This window comes from Ochotona curzoniae, unplaced genomic scaffold, assembly GCF_017591425.1.
Source record: "Ochotona curzoniae isolate NIBS_2020 unplaced genomic scaffold, NIBS_Ocur_1.0 contig_4792, whole genome shotgun sequence".
NCBI lineage: Eukaryota > Metazoa > Chordata > Mammalia > Lagomorpha > Ochotonidae > Ochotona > Ochotona curzoniae.
This window is the reverse complement of record NW_024466389.1, coordinates 12,262,813-12,278,655: the sequence shown is the minus strand read 5'-3', so window position 1 is coordinate 12,278,655 and position 15,843 is coordinate 12,262,813. Positions and strand designations below refer to the sequence as shown.

General features: G+C 53.7%; 1 protein-coding gene across 1 annotated transcript; it reads right to left on the bottom strand.

The window, feature by feature from the left end:
• Nucleotides 1–5,899: 5,899 nt before the first annotated feature.
• Nucleotides 5,900–6,727, bottom strand: UBXN10 (UBX domain protein 10). The gene has a single exon (XM_040987627.1). The coding sequence runs from the start codon at nucleotides 6,725–6,727 to the stop codon at nucleotides 5,900–5,902; it is 828 nt and encodes a 275-aa protein (XP_040843561.1).
• Between the last annotated feature and the right edge of the window lie 9,116 nt (nucleotides 6,728–15,843).

Genomic DNA, 15,843 nt, shown 5'->3' with positions numbered 1-15,843 from the left:
CTTGCTCTCTCTCTGCTTGCCATGGACCCCCTCCTTGCTTCTGTACTGTCCATGGTGCTGAGAGCTGACTTCCTGTCTCCACTCACCCCATCAAGATGTATGCACCCTTACTGGGGAGAGACTTGGAACCCAATCTCTTTCCGGAAGAACCCACCACATGCCTGGAACTCAGGGGCTTCATAAAGATGGTTCGTTGAGTGGATGTGTTGCAACCCACGTGGGTTTGATTGAGGCCAGCTGGGGACTTGGCTAAACAGGAGAGAAGGGCTAGTGAGGTCCAGGTGCCATGTACTGAGTGTCCAGATGACCAGACCCAGGCTCATCAGGACTGGGATGACGCCATAGTGTCCCTGGGTCTGGGGTAGCAGATGGGTTAGGGGCAGCACACAGCTTCCAGACTGTCCTGCCCAGGGCCTGAGCAGCAGGCGGTACTGTGGTATCACTGTGTGCAGGTGTTCATCCCTTGTGATGACCAAGTGAAGGGCCTGGCAGGCCAGGGCAGTTGTCAGGATGCTCACAAGCCAGAAGGGACCCTGGATCCTGCCTGAATCTTCAGCAGAGAGGGCACATGGCAGAGCACTGCAGGTTTCAGCTGGTCACCACAAGGTCAAGGCCTCACTGTACAGAACCCTTCGTTGTGAACAACAGGTGGGCATACAAGTTATAAAAGTTTCACATTTGTTTTCATTTTATTTGAAAGGCAAACACTTACAATGACCTTCCAATTGCTGGTTCATTCCCAAATGCCAGCAACAGCAGGGACTGGGTCAGGCTGAAGTCAGGAGCCAGGAGCTGCATCTGGGTCTCCAACAGTTAGCCAGGACCACAGGACTTGACCCATCACCTGCTGCCTTGTGGGATGTACAGCAGCAGGAAGCTGGGATTGGAAATGGAGCCGGGGCTTGTACCCAGGCGCTTTAATATGGGGTACATGCGTCCCACATGGCTGCTCCACCACTGTGCCCAACACCTGTCCCTGGGGCTTTATTCATCAGGCCACAAGAGACTGAGTTGGTTCGGCCTCTGAAGAACAAACGTCTGCCAAATGTCTGTTGATTTGAATAAATGGACGGAAGGGCAGTGGGAAAGGGAAGATAAAGGAGGCAGAAGATAAACAATGAGTTCTTTAAATGGTTCCAGGATTTCTAACTAACCTTGGTCAGCAGTCATACCCCTTGGAGTGTGATGGCAATTCATTTTAATTAGTTCACTTAGATCTAAACATTGAGTGAAATAGTGACCTTTTGAAGCTGTAGCTCACCTTAATTAAAACAATGAATAGCTTTGATTTTCTCTGATTAGAATGTCCAAAGCCATTCATCCATTTCCTTCCTATGAATATTGTTGCAGGCTGCTGGGTCCCTTGCCTGCCACGTGTTTGGTGGCTGTCACTGCCTGCTTGCTCTTCCTGGCAGAAATAGTCTGTGTGGGTGATACTGGTCAGGCTAAGTCTGCTTGATCCATCCCAACCTGTCACATTATCCTCTTTATTTTTTTTTTCCAGAAAAAAATAGATTGCCTGGAGGTAGTTTTTCAAAATATCTGTAGAAAAATAGACTTTATTTTTGAAATCTTTAGTTATAAGCAGGCTTCACAAAATTCGTGGAAAAAGGCATATTAGAGGCAAATTATACTTGTATTTCGATTTTCTTTTTTTTGGAATGGAATGAACTGGTCGTTGAACTTCGTTTTGACAAGAACGTGGCGAAATGTCTTCACATGTCCAGCATCCCGCCAAGTCCATCTCGCCTATCCCCGCTCAGGCTGGACCACCTCTTGCTCGGCAGGTGTCATGACATGGTAGTTTATCTTTTCTCTTCCATCAATATCCAGGGTGTTCCTCCTTGGGGTAGGGCATTCCCAAGGAGGCTGCCATGCGCCCTCCCTTTGGCTGGTGTCACATGGGTTGTTCATCCTCTTGGCTTAGGACTTACGTGTATCCAAATACCTTGAGGGCCCGGAGCAGCAGCCTTACATGTGCTGGGATCTCATATGGGCACCGGTTTGTATTCCAGCTGCTCCACTTCCCTTCCAGCTCCCTGCTTGTGGCCTGGGAAAGCAATTAAGGATGGCCCAAAGCCTGGGCCCTGTGCCCACGTGGGAGACCTGGAAGAAGATCCTGGCTCCTGGCTTTGGATCAGCTCAGCTCAGCTCTAGCCGTTGTGGTCACTTGGGGACTGAACCAGCAGATGGAAGATCTTTCTGTAAATTTGACTTTCCAATAATGATAAACAAATTTTTAAAAAAACAGATATACCTTGAGACTTGCTTTTCCCCATGTACAGCTTGGAGTGCCACTGCCTTCTAACTGTGAGCGTGGGAGGGACACAGAGGAACGTTAGTGAGGGCTGGCAGGGAAAATGGCATGTCAGCAGCATGTCACCAGCCTAGACAACCACACAGTCTCCGGGGCTATTTCCATCCTGCGAGTTACCGGCACATGTGCTGGCAACTGAGTCACCAAAAGTCTGTTCTACTTCCGTTTCTGACTCCTTCACCGTGACCCCTGACCTCCCCTGTTGCTGCAATGTGCTATGGTTGGTTCCGGTTTCCGGGCGACTTGTGAACCTCAAAGTGGCCGTGACTGTCTTTGTCTTGGTGGACCAAGGAAACAAATCTCCCTGCTTTGTGGTCAGAGGGACTCCAAGCCAATGCCGGGACGAAATGGTGGGGCTGTCTCTGTGGTTCTCTTAAGAAAACAAAGATCCTATTTCCAGGTGAAAGGGCGGCTCTAGGCGGATCCTCAGTGGCAGGAAACCCCAACTCCTGTGCCTGGATCGATCCTAAACACCTTAGCCAAAGCTCTGTGACACTTGTGTCATTTGGGGCAGAGCAGACCACGAACTGACTCTGAGTTGAGCTCCTCCCACACCAGCTTTGTGAAGCTGGCAATCCTGCAGGGGGTCTCTAGGTAGTTAACTGAGCTGGTGTGAACCCCACAGCTTCTTTGTGAAGTCTGTTCTGTGGGGTGGCTGCTGGTCCCTGGTCAGGCTCACGGGCCACCTCTCCGGCATGCTGCCCTGACTTGACAGCTGCTGGCTGAGTCCCTAGGTACTTTTAGGGCCAACACTATTGTGTTAAAAGCACCTGCCATCTGCTGGTGCTTTTTTTTTTTCTTTTTGGATTCGAAATCATGAGTCACTTATTTTCTCTTGCTGTTCCTTCTGCTGCCAAGACTGATTTACCTACTGGGCTTCGTCAGGGAATGTACTAGAATAACTTACCATCAAGTGTCAACCTGTGCAAAGTGCACAACCCTAATGAGCAGTCTTGGTGGTGCCATCCCTGTCAAGGAGGCGGGAGAAAGAGAAGCATCGATGCCCGCTCAGGGTCCTGCGAGAAGCATCGATGCCCGCTCAGGGTCCTGCGAGAAGCATCGATGCCCGTTCAGGGTCCTGCGAGAAGCATCGATGCCCGCTCAGGGTCCTGCCTGTCCCTGGCTTCAGCAGCCTTGAGCTTCAAGTCCGGTGGTGCGATCCTGTTTCCCTGCCAACATTCTCTCATCAACTGGGACACCAATGGCTGTCATCAAGTGTGGCACAGAAAAGACCCTCGGTGACCATCAGAGATGCCTGGGCTCTGTGTCTATGCCCCACGAGTAGGGGGCTCAGGTTTTTACTTGGCATCACCACCTGTAGAACCAGCAAGAACTCTGAATTCTGGCAAGTGAATTACTGCTGCCAGTCCCTAGAAGCAGAGTGCTTGGAAGGGGTACTTGGGGGAAACGCAGGAGCCTCTTTCTACAGGAACAGTGAGCAGCTGCAAGCAGGAGCTGCGTGTGGGGTCTTGGGCATGGGCACGTGGGGAGGGGCACCATAGAACCACTGGATTCCTGGGGAGCAAAGAGAGGACGCGGTCACCATGCCCTTCTGCCTACCAGGGTGCAGAAGCTGGAGTTTCAGGCCCAACACGCACAAGACGCACTTACCCACTGAGTCAGTTACACATACTTTGGATTTTAATGTCGGTACTATCGTCTTTTGTCCAGAAAAAAAGGAAAGTTGATCATCATGGTTCAAATTTGGCCACAATCATATATTTTAAGTACTGTTTTCCTTCACGCTTCCCATTTTTTTTGAAAAAAAAAAAAAACACTCTCAAATTCTAAGTTAAATAAGAACCGTTAGCCCCACGGCAGCAGATCCTAGCTCCTCCACATACACTACTTCTACTCAAGTTCTCGGGAGCTTTGCAGAAAAATTACCGGCTCTCCAGTGGGTGGGATTTTATTCTTACCTCTGAGTAGGTGGGATTGTATGGGAGTTCTCCTCCCCCACCCCACCCACAGCCCCTGCAAGCCTTCCAGATTAAGGACAGCGTCACGTGCACAAGCTGCAGGAGGCAGAATTCTGTTTTGAGGGCCCCAGGCTGCAGCCGCCAGCCCCTGCTGCCAGAGTCAGCTGCCTGGGCCTGCCCAAGGCACTGCCAGCCTGGCTGACCTTGTCAAGCCAAACAGCGGCTTACCCAACCAGGATGGCACTGAGAAATCTAAAAGAAAAAGGCTGAAGCTGCCTGCTTCAGAGAGATGTGAGTGGCGTGAGGTGCAGGCAGGACCAGGTGACCCTGCCTTGGAATGCCCAGCTGTGACGCTGCCTTTGGGGCACTCGGGGTGAGTGTGAGCAGACCCCTGCCTTCCCCTGCCCTTAGAGGGTGGGGCGCCTGACAGCACTCAAGGCTTCACCATGGCTGGGATGTGGGGTTGAGGAGGCAGGAGATGCCCAGAACACCTGCATGGTCCCTACTCTGAGTGGTGATGCAGCCACAAAGGGATCCAAGTGGGCTGTGGGAGACTGACGGACTTGCAGGATGAGAGAAGCTAGCAGGTGGCCCGTGTCACCACCTTCGGAATCAGGGGCAATGCCTTGCAGCGGTCTTTGGAGATGCTCTGGCACAAGCAGACAGGTGCACGTTATGTCAATCAGCAAGGCGTGTGGGCGCCGGCATCCAGCACATGAGTGAGATGTCTTTCTCCTCTTCCAGAGGATTCCAAATCAGACACAGGGACACCGTTTTTTATCACTGCAAAGGGTCTTCCATGTTTGATGAGGAGGAGTTAAACATGGGAAGCAGAGGCAATGCCAACAACATGCCCATGTCAAAAGCAGTCCAGGGCACTGTGAGCACAGGTTGGCACAGGTCTGTGGGCTTGTTCACCTACCAAAAAAAAAAAAAAAAAAGGAATTCACCACGGAGAGTCAGGTGGTGCTGGCTTTCCTGTCCGGGCAGCATTCTGCATCCAGAGAGCTATCCAAGCTGCAAACCTCCACAGTCTCTACTGAGAAGTAGGTCCCAGCTGAGCCCTGGCCTGCATAAGCCACTTTGGTGCCAGCGCTAGGACTAACTTAGGAAAGCTGATGTATGGAGGGAACTGTATACATGAAAGACCCATTAGTTTCTTTGAGGGTCTCTCACACTAATGCTAACACCCCTGCCCTGCAAGAAGCCCCACAGAGCCCAGCAGAGGGGCTGCCTGTGAAGGCAGGGTCAACAGCTTGTTGCTTACAGATGCCCACAAGAGACATAGCTCCTAAACCTTGGCTATTGACCACACTGGAATCCTCTCGGGGAACTGTTTAATCCTGTGTTCAATACAGAAAGGCACCCACTGGTGTCCAGACAGAAGGCAAGCAGCTGCTCCAGAAAGCATAGTGGATTGTTCTAGCAGGACCTGGTAGGTTCCCTGCCAGCTCACCCCGGGGATGTGGAGAAGCTTACTGAGGCCGGGGAGGCTTGGCTGGGAGCTCAGCACACCTGCAGACTTCACAACCTCAGAAGAGACGAGGGCTGTGGCTGCATGAGACCCACCTGGCACTCAGACCCAGGCTGCCCGGGAGGCCACAGGACTTAGCCAGATACCTTGCTCGTGGGCCCAGGAGGCCTTGGCTGGGTACTTAAGGAATCAGAGCCCGCCATCCACATCTTCCTGTAAGATGCCCAGCACTGACTTGTGGGGGATATGGCACTCCTGCAGAGACTTGCTGAGGTCAGAAAATTGTCTCTTGGGCACTTCCATGGTCTCGATGCTGCATGGGTGATAGGTGGTCTGGTTTTTCTGCTCGGCCACGGCTACCACGGTCTGCAGGTCATCAGTTGGCCGGAAATGGCGGATGAACCTTCGGCCTGAGGGAGATCTGACAGCAAGCAGCAGCCTGGGTTCTTGGTCTGATGGTTCCTCCAGGTGCCCAGCCCCCCAGGAAGCCTGGGTCTTGGTTTGGGTGATGAAGTTCCTCTCCAGGGCTCTGGAATCTTCCTGAATCTTCACGGTGTAAGTGTCCTCTGGGGAACAGATCGGGACGTTGCCCAGCTGCAGCAAGCTGGCCTTTTCAGCCACTGTGTCCACAGCCTCGGCCACCAGGTTCTTCCTCATGATGGAAGGCAGGACTGGGTACCTGTTGAGAGAGGCCCCCGTGGGCCCCTGCTGCTGCCACCACTCAGGGAGGCCGTCGGGAACACCTTGGTTTGGAGACCTGGGTGCACAGGCCACTGGCTTTTGGTTGCTTGAGGATTCACAGGGACCAGCAAGTGGGGAAGCAGCGGGGACACGCCGAGAACACACCTCCGGGGCCTGGGCTCGGTGCAAAGTTGGCCGTGTTCGTCCCTTGGCGGACTTGGGCCGAGTGAGATGCATTTGGAGTGAGCCTGGCTGCCAAAGGAAGCTGTGTACTGCTGGGCTGGCAACAGTGTTATGCTTGACCGCTGCTATGTTCACCAGGGCTTCTTTGGTCATCACTTCTCAAGGTCCCTAAGGAAGTGGGGAGGGGGGTGAAAAATAGAAGGAGGTGGAGTTTAAACAGCTTGGGACACCTGGACCCAAGCCGGTCGCTCCTGTTGGCACCAATGGGCCACAGTCTGAAGGCCCTGTCTCTAGATCCCTGGCATCCGGCACGAGGGAACAACTGCAAGTCACTCATTCATTCATTATTTTAGGCACTTGGACTGTATCAGTGAGTCAATGCACACGCATCTTCCAGTAGGGAAAGATGGGGGTTACACTTGGAGAGAAACCAGTGTAATCGGGGATTAGTAACTGCTTGGAGGACAACAATGACTGCTACTCCACGAGGCGAGAGCAGAGGAGGAAGACACCCCGTTCCCAGCCACAGCAGGCCCTGGCCAACTTCTCCTGCAAATCCTCCTGGCCTTCGGATCCATGTGGTCTCCAGTGCAAGGTCAGGTTCTGCAGCCACAGGTGGGCAAGAGTGTGGCCAATCTGCAAGTCACTTCAAGACCCGGGCCAGACTGTCCTGCCTTGAGCTAGAGCAAAACAGACAGAGAGAGCGCTGGAGGGTAAGGGTGAAGAGCAAGGGCAAGGGGAAAGAGTGGGCAGGCAATGCCTGGTGCACTTCAGGGAATCTGCTGGTTCCCGGTGTGGGGAGCTGTCCTCCCTAGCAGGTGGCCAACAGCATCTTAGAGACTTGGAGTCCCTGTCCCAGCAGCTGCCTTTAACCCAAAGAGGGAAAATAACTTGGTGAAGTGACAAGGAAAACTGGGCTCAGGGTCATTCAAGAGTGCAGAGGCACATACACAGAGTCGACCTTGCAAGAGCCTCCATGAGCGAGGGTCAGCCTGCCCTGGCACGTCATTCACGGTGCAAGAACCAGGCTCAGGGCATCTGTCTTCCCTCATCCTCTGGTCCTTTCTGGTGTCTCTTCATATCGCTCCATAGCTGGCCCTTCTTTCTTTTCTCTTCCTCCTGTCCTTCCCCTCAGCCTCGCAAGGTGGACAAATCTCAGGATGGAGGATATCCCCCTCCAGTGTCCCACCTGTGTGGGCAGGAAGGCTCTGCTGCAGGGTGTGGTCACATGACAGAAACAGGCACTCAGATTCAAGTCCAGTGGCCAAGAAAGCCTCCCTGTACTGTGCCAGAGCATGGCTGGCCGTGGCTGAGCGTGGCTGGCTGTGGTTGAGCATGGCTGGCCGTTTGCCTACTCCCCTACTTGGTAGAGCATGGCTGGCCATGGCTGAGCATACCCTACTGTCTACCCACTCCTGCACTTGGAGATATATGGGACATAGCTGTCTCCATCAGATTTCATTTAGGGACTCAGGATTTGAATTTCATATAATTTTTACTGTATTACAAAACATTCTTTTGTCTCTTTTTCCCCCCTCCCTGAAGATTTAAAAAGTAAGAGCTATTCTTAGCTCATGAGCCATATACAGCCAGGTGCTGGGCTAGATCAGGCCCACGGGCTCTGCACTTGTCACACTGTGTCCCAGACAACCTGCAGATGAATAAGAACATGGGCTAGCTCTGCAGGAAGGCAGGATGACCGCCCGGTGACCACATGGCCAGCTGGTGGCAGGTCTTATGACATTGAGGTCTTCATCCTCTGCCCCCAAACTGACTGCAAGAAATAACCCCTAAGTGGGTTTTTACCCTTCAAATTCCATATTTCCACCTGCCCCCAAACTCCTCCTCCAAGCTCCCTGCATCACACGATCCTGAACCAGGTCACTCCAGCTCTTTGGGTGGACAGAATGATACTCCAACCTTATCATTCTCTGCATGGTTCCACTGTGGCCTAATTTTAGGGACCGTTCCCTTCCTCACCACCAAACACACAACCCCTCAACATCCACCATGCTGCCTGCTCAGCTGCTGCGAATCTTGCACAAAGCTACCCCAGGTCTCTCTCTCCCACGTTGGAGGTCTCGCTTGCTCGATCTTGCTCACAGCCTGAATCTTTCACCACTCTCTTCTCCCACTTCTCCCTCGTATTTCACACCCCATCTGGCTGCTGGTGGTACAGGAGGCTTCTTTGTAGCAAAGCTTTGGCATTAAAAAAAAAAAAAGCCTGCCCAGCTCCTTGTTAATTTCATCTATTTTCTGATCAGCTGTGGAAGATGTGTAACCCCCAACACCCCAGCATCCTCATCTTGGGGTACAGTTCCAAAGCCTCTCACTATGAAGCAGCTCTCGGCTCTGCAGCTGAAGCTGGCACCATGCAGCCAGGGCCGTGCAAGCCGTCCGAAGCCCCGCAGCCAGGCGTGTGTGAACCGGCTCCCCTAGGCACCCACCCTGCCTGCTCCTGGGAGGGCCATTAATTTGCCACAGCTTAGTCTCCAACTCCCACACCCGCCTTGGGAAGGCTTAACTGTCAGTAAGTTTGGTAACTTAGAAACCTTTGCCTTAACAACGTCATGTGTTGGCGCAGCCCTCTGCCGGGTTATTTTTAACAGGAAAACTTGGGGACGTGCACGCACTGCCATACCTCTTGCTCCTGGATAATTATCCATGCTCAGGGGGGTGTCATGTTTGAGCCGCCCTGGTCAGAGGAGACTGTGGCTGGGAGCTAGCTCACAGAACAAGCTTCATCATGACTAATTCCCAGGAACCCACTCACAGTTATTTAGAGACTGATGTCTCCTGCAGGTAAAACCGTTACATCCAACCTGCTTGCCTAACCCCCTGCCTCCTCCCAGCACAGGGACCATCTGCCACCTTACTTTCCCCAGCAGCCAGCACATGGACCAGGGGGTGGGTGGGGAGGGACCAAATGTGCCTTCATACTCACGCCCTGGGTCCCCAGCTCTGCCGGCCGCCCTCAGCCCGGGACAGCTTCTGCAGCAGCTGGCACTGCCGTGGCTCGGCTCTACGCACCACCTCTAGGCCTGGCACAGGCTCAAGCATAAAGCAACCTGATAAGATTTGGGCGTGGGCATCATCAAGCTGCCAGCCATACAGGCAAGTGGCCTGTTTACTCAAACACAAATCCTGTCCCCCAGAGGCCCGCTGGGAGATGTGATGTTGACAGAAGGGCAGGTGCGACAGCCGACTAGGCCTACTTGGTGGGAAAAGCTGAAGCCAGTTATCCAAAGGTGCCCAACAGCAGGGTCCAGTCACCCTACCCCACTCTCCACCCAACACAAACCCTACGGTAAAGGCAGAAAAATACAGACACCCACGAGCCATCTGCGGCTGTATATTCAAGATATGTACATTCGAATTGGTCTTTTAGATGTTTATCAGTCAATACCGGCCCCCTCAATGGGGCTCGCAAGATACAAACAGTGGAATCAACAGGGGTGTTGACTGAGCAGGAGAAAACTTTGGGACCTTGCCAGATGTGGCCAAACCAACACAAGACCACTCTGTGTCCCACCCAGCCAAGGGGGCCGGGAAGGGCGTGGGGCGGGCCCCCCTGGCAGCCAGAGAGAGACAAGGAGTCAAGCCCAAGGAGCACTGGCATGGCTGGGGGAGGGGCAGGCACAAACGCGGGTGACTGAGCACGGGGCGGGGGGCGGCGCCATCTGCTTTCAGCCTCTGCGACGCCCTCTTCTCTCCCTGGGTCGGTGGCCCGGTCTGCACAGCCCAGCGGGGAGGGCATGGCCCAGCGGGTCGTAGGTCTCCCTCGGCTTTTGCAGAGCCCGGACCGTGTCCGATCTCGGCAAAGGTGAGCTCTGGCCAGGCTTGCTTTTTTACCCTGGGGCGTAGCGGCTGTCCAGTGGTCCCTGGGGGCGTTGCTGCTAGGGGGCAGGGTCTGGGGAGGCCACCCGGTGGTAGGGAGAAGGGGAGCCTAGGAACGCGGGGACGGCCCTTTTCCATGCCACACAGACCGTGGGTCGGGAGGAGGCCGCCTGCTCACCTCGCTGCTCTGCTCCATCCGCTGCCTGCACCCCGGCACCCTGCCGGGTCCCGCTGGTAAACAGCCCCGTCTCCAAGGCAACCGCTATGGGGTGGGGGGCCACGTGCTTCCGGCCTGACCGGAACCGCCTGCGGGGCTGGGGTGAGGGCAACGGGGCTGGGAGGGCTTGTACAAGTGGCCCTGCCCCTGGGAAGGCCACAGGGGGTCCACGTGTTCTGATTGCGGCTTCCCTGCTTCTGTCTCCAACCCCAGGGGGCAGAGTGGGTTTCCATGGGAAAGGACCACTCCTGGACACGGGGATGGGGGAACAATGGGTGGGGATGCAGCCCTGCTGGCCTCACACCCATCTGAGGATAGCTGGATAGATCTTAAGTCTGTCAGGGTCTTTGAATGAGGTGGTGGGACTGGTTGGTTCCTGCCACCTGCAGCGCCTGAATGGCATCAGGATGAGTTGAGGGCAGGCTCCTTGAATGCCTTGCTCATCCTTAGAACAACCCTTCCAGCCCCAAGCCTCCCCTCACGCTGGACCTTGTGCTCTGGGGCACTCACACCTCCCCTGAAGCCCTAACTACAGCCTTTTGCACTTTAGCTATTCCTGGGTATCAGGTTTCCAACATACTGGTCTACTGAGAGGCCAGGATATATACCTCGGCCATTTTCTTTGCAAGACACTCCCATTGCTTCTCCTGCTACCCTCTTATCCTGTCCATACCCAATTCTGCCCTCCGCAACCCCCAGCTTGGGTATAGAGGACACTTAGATCTTACTGGTCACTTAAACTCGTGTGGTAGACAGGGCTGGTTTGCAGCCCGAGCTTGAGTCTTAGCCTGATTTGGTATGTGTCCCATTTTCCCCTCCCCAACCCTGTTCTCTGTTCTGCTGAGAAGGGTTTTAAATATAAACCCTCACCCTCCTGTCTGAAGCCTCGCTCATCTGGTGGTCTCAGAAGAGGACCTTGCTGCCTACTGCTGAGAAGAGATGGACGGCACCAGCTCTTCCCTGGCTTTTGTTTTCAACCCCACAAACCTGCCTGCCGATGTCCCACCCTCCGTTCTGCCCCAGGGAAGGGGGCTGCCCTCTGGGTGGGCATGAGGTTGACTGTCCCTGCTTGGTGCTGGGAGCCAGCCCTGTGCCACCCCCGCATCAGCATGCCCCCACTGCACACAGAACTGTAGCCCTTGGCTCCCACTGCCTCTCAAAGATCCTCACTCCCTGGTCTCCTCTCCATTTGCCCAGTTCCCACACCCTCCTCAGGTCCCAGCCTAATGAATCAAACCTTTCTTCCCACTTGGGGATAAGATGACTCTCCAAAAGTCCTCACAGGACTATGTGTGTGCCAAGCGGTGTTCTCAACTCTCAGAATATGCAGATGAATAATCCAGCCATTGTGTTATTAGAAGGGAATGTCACTAGACATTTGATAACTATGTGTTTATCATGCAGCCTTGTTGCCAAGATGCTTGTTCTCTGGTCTGCCCCAGACACCTGGTTACCAGATTGCCACGAGCGTCCAATCCCGCAAGGCGTTGGGTTGGGAAGACGGGCCATGTACTGATAAAGAACCACCGGCCAGATAATTTTTAATACAGTTTCAGGCAAGGCTAGAGGAGCAGGCACAGGCTGAACACAAGTGCGTGCCAAGTGGTTGGGCAATCAGGAAGTTCTTTGAAGGCCGGAAAGGATGGGGTGGGCTCGGAAACGAAGCTCCCGACTCCTGGAAGAGTACTGGTCACGCTAGGGTGGCCTCCTGTGGGAGCTGCCCCCTCAGCTGCCCGACCCTGGACATCGGGCCCCTTTGAGATGCAGAAGCTGGCAGTTTTTCGGAGCTGGTGGTTTCGCAGCTTGGTGCGGGAGGCTGATGTTAATGATTCTGTCAAAAATATCTAAGCACTGCTCTGCAGCCCTGCAACGCCCACCCGAAAAAGATGAAAGTGGATGCCTTGGCAGCTATTTTCATATCACCTAAGAATTATGCAATCACTTAGAGACCCACCCTGGCTTCTCGACATGTACGCGTGTGTGTGAACGCACACATAGCCTTGCTGCAGCACAGTGACATGGAGGCTAGGCGAGGGTCTGCTTGAGTTTAGCAGTCCTCACCTTCTGCTCCCAGCTCTGTGGAATGCACAGCCGGAGTGGGAAGGTGGAGAAAAGAAAGGGAGGCTGGATGGGGTGTTACAGTGCCTACCCTCTGCAGCTTCTATCTCCCTGCTTGCTTTAAAGAAAAGTCCTCAGGGTTTGGCCTACTCAGCAACCTGTTCCCCAAGAGGACCTCCTGGCTTTTCCAGCGCCAGGGTTTACTTATGCCTACTCCTTGTTCTCAGCCTTAATCCAAACAGATCCCTAAAAACCATGTCCTCCACATGCCCTTCTAGCTCACATCCTCCTCCACCAAACTTCCTGTGCTCTTTCTGGTCCCTTGAGGTCTGGTGGATGGCGCTTGCGAAGGGGCTGCACCTCCTTGAAACTGGGCACTGCCCGTGTTTATGACTCTCTCAGTGGAGGCTGCTGAGCAAACAGCTGAGCCACAGGGCCCTCCAGCTGATGAGTAGCACAGCAGTCTTAAAACCTGTATCCAGCTGGCAAGTCCAGTGCCCACCCTGGCCTCAGATCCCACCCCAACTGTGTGTCCCATCACCTGTAGTTTTGGCTGTTGTAGGATGGCAGGTCTGGCTTCTGGGGGCCAGAGCTTGAGCTTGAACCTTGGCTCCATGGCTCCACCACCTGCCAGCCAAGGACCTTGGGCAATGGAGTCAAGTTGTCTGGGTCCCAGTTTCTGTGCCCATAGAATGGGGATGTGAACGAGAGGACTGGGGTATGAAATGCAAGAAAACATTTTCAGGTGCCGGGACAGTGCTTGGGGCTTCAGAAATGTGTCCTGAGGGTTGGCTGTCATTGTGTTGTTCTCATAGCACGTGCACTTGACCTTCTATGGGTTGTTAGCTTCTCAGGGCAGTTGCTTGCCTGACTTGGAACCCCTGCTTTGCCCACTTAATGCTTTCATGGTAGGCACTTGGTCAGTGGTGATGGCAATGGTGATTCTGCAGTTGGCTTTCCTTCTGAGAGGTCCTGGTGGGCTGCCAGGTGGTGACCACACAAGGACACCTGGCTTGAGTTCTAAGTGATCTCCAGACTCCCGCATCGCTGGCAGAAGCAGGTGCACCTGTCTCTTAGCAGCGTGTTTCCAGAGAGCCTTTGGATCAGTGGCTTCTGGTGTCCTGCCGTGTCGGTCCTTGATCCCATCTGACATCGTTGATGTCATGGAAGACCCTGACACTAGAAATGAACATGGTGAAAAATCTGATGGGGGCCAAGAGAGTAGTCAAGTCTACAGCTCAGCCAGCTTCCTGGGGGCACTGTGGGGAGAAAGTTTCTGGAGAAGGAAACTTACCCCTAGAATTATTGTGATTTTTAAATGGTTGGAAAAGTCTGAAAATGTATTGCCTGCTTTCCAGTTTGTCTGAACATTTATTTCGAAGGAGGAGAGAGAAAGAATATGAATCTTCCCAATACTGGCTTATTCTCCAAATGGCTGCCGTTGTCATGGGGGTGTTGGACTGGACTAAAGCTGGGAGGCAGGAACTGCATGGGGTCCTCTGCTGTGTGGGTATCAGGAACCCAAGGTCTTGGGTCATCCTTTGCAGCCTTCCCAGGTATGTTAGCAGGAAGCTGAGACTCGATCTAGTGTTCTGAAACAGCCTGGCAGCATAGCAAGCAGCAGCTTCAGCTGCTGTGGTGCAATGCCAGCCCCTTTTGCACTCTTTCAAGCAGAGCCCGTTGAGCGCTGTGATTGGCTGTGAGTGCTGCTGTTTCATCCTCAGGAGCTGGTGGACTCTTGCCCGCATTCCTTGGGAGCCATGGTCAGGTCTCCACCCCAGCTCTGTCTGGAAGTAGCCAACCAGCTGCAACTCTCCTCTTTGATGTAGAACCCTGAGTTAACTGCCCGTACCTTGCACAATGCAGCCTTGTCTTGGCCGCTCAGTAATTCCAATCCAGGTAATAGTATTGCAGGTGTGGTTAGAACTGCCTGCCCCTATGCTCAATGGCCTCAGATTCCCAAGCTTTGCTGCCCCTTGTCCTTAAATCATTCCTCTGTGGCCTGAATGGTGAGAGAACTGCTCTAGCTCCATTCCTCGTCACCAGCTGAGGCTGAGAAGCTGAGATGGAGACACTCGTTAGACTAGTATCTACAGAGCTGGGGAATCTGTGGTGCTTCTCCACTGTCCCGAGCCTTGCCTTTGGGGCCGTGTTTCGGACCTATAATACTCTTTTGTGTATGATTCATGTGTGGGTGTTCCAGGAAGTGCGTGGCAAGGGGCAGGTGCAGGGGGTTAAGCCCCCAGCCCCACTTGTGATGCCTGCATTCCGTATCAGAGTGCCGGTCCCAGATGCTCTGCTTCTGATCCAGCTTCCTGGACAGGCAACAGGCGATGGTTCAAGTACTTGGGTTTCCTGCCACTCACACAGGAGACCAGGCTGGAGTGCCCAGCTACTGCCTTCAGCTTGGCCCAGCCCAGCCTGGCTGCTATGGACATTTGGAGAGTCAATCAGAGGATGGAAGATCTCTTTTTCTCTGTCTCTCCCGCTATTTGTTACTGTGCCTTTCGAGCAAATCAAGAAGTAAACACATCTTTTAACAGACTCGTGACAAGAACAGAATGAAAAGGGGAGTTTATAGAGGTGCACTGTTTTTTTTTTTAATACATGTCCAACTTTTTTTGTAGTGCTGAGTTTTGTAGGCATGGACCTCAAACTCTGAGATGAACTTATTTTGTAATTCTGTTTCCCCATCAACTGTGTGAAAGGTCAGAAGGTGAAGTGGCCTGTAGGTTGCCTTTCGCCACCACTGTGTGCCAGGTGCTGTCCCCAGCAGGGCCTGGGCATGAAGAGAGGCACAGAGTGGACGTGACCTCTGTCCTTAGGGAGTCGGCTGGCTCGCTTCGTCTTCAAAGCCAGCGTATCTTCCATCACTGACTGAAAAGGGATCGGGGCTCCTGACCACCTCGTGCCCTGGGAGGCCACCCCTCGCATCCTTTCACACTCCCATTGCCTCCCAACTCTCAGGCGCTCTGGCCTTGTGCTCTTGCTTTACAAGTCCCGAGCAAAGGCTCATAAGGAGAGAGCCATGTCCGTCTTCCCTAAATCAAGACTGTGAAGATGGGGCCGGGGCTCCCTGAGGCTGCCCTTGTGTGATCAGAACGCTGCTACAGCCAGAGGTGGGAAGGGTTGTGGTGTGGGCGCTGGGGACCTGGGT

Bases quoted from the DNA above. Each gene is read 5' to 3' on its own strand.
- UBXN10 (XM_040987627.1), bottom strand. From the start codon at position 6,727: ATGACCAAAGAAGCCCTGGTGAACATAGCAGCGGTCAAGCATAACACT.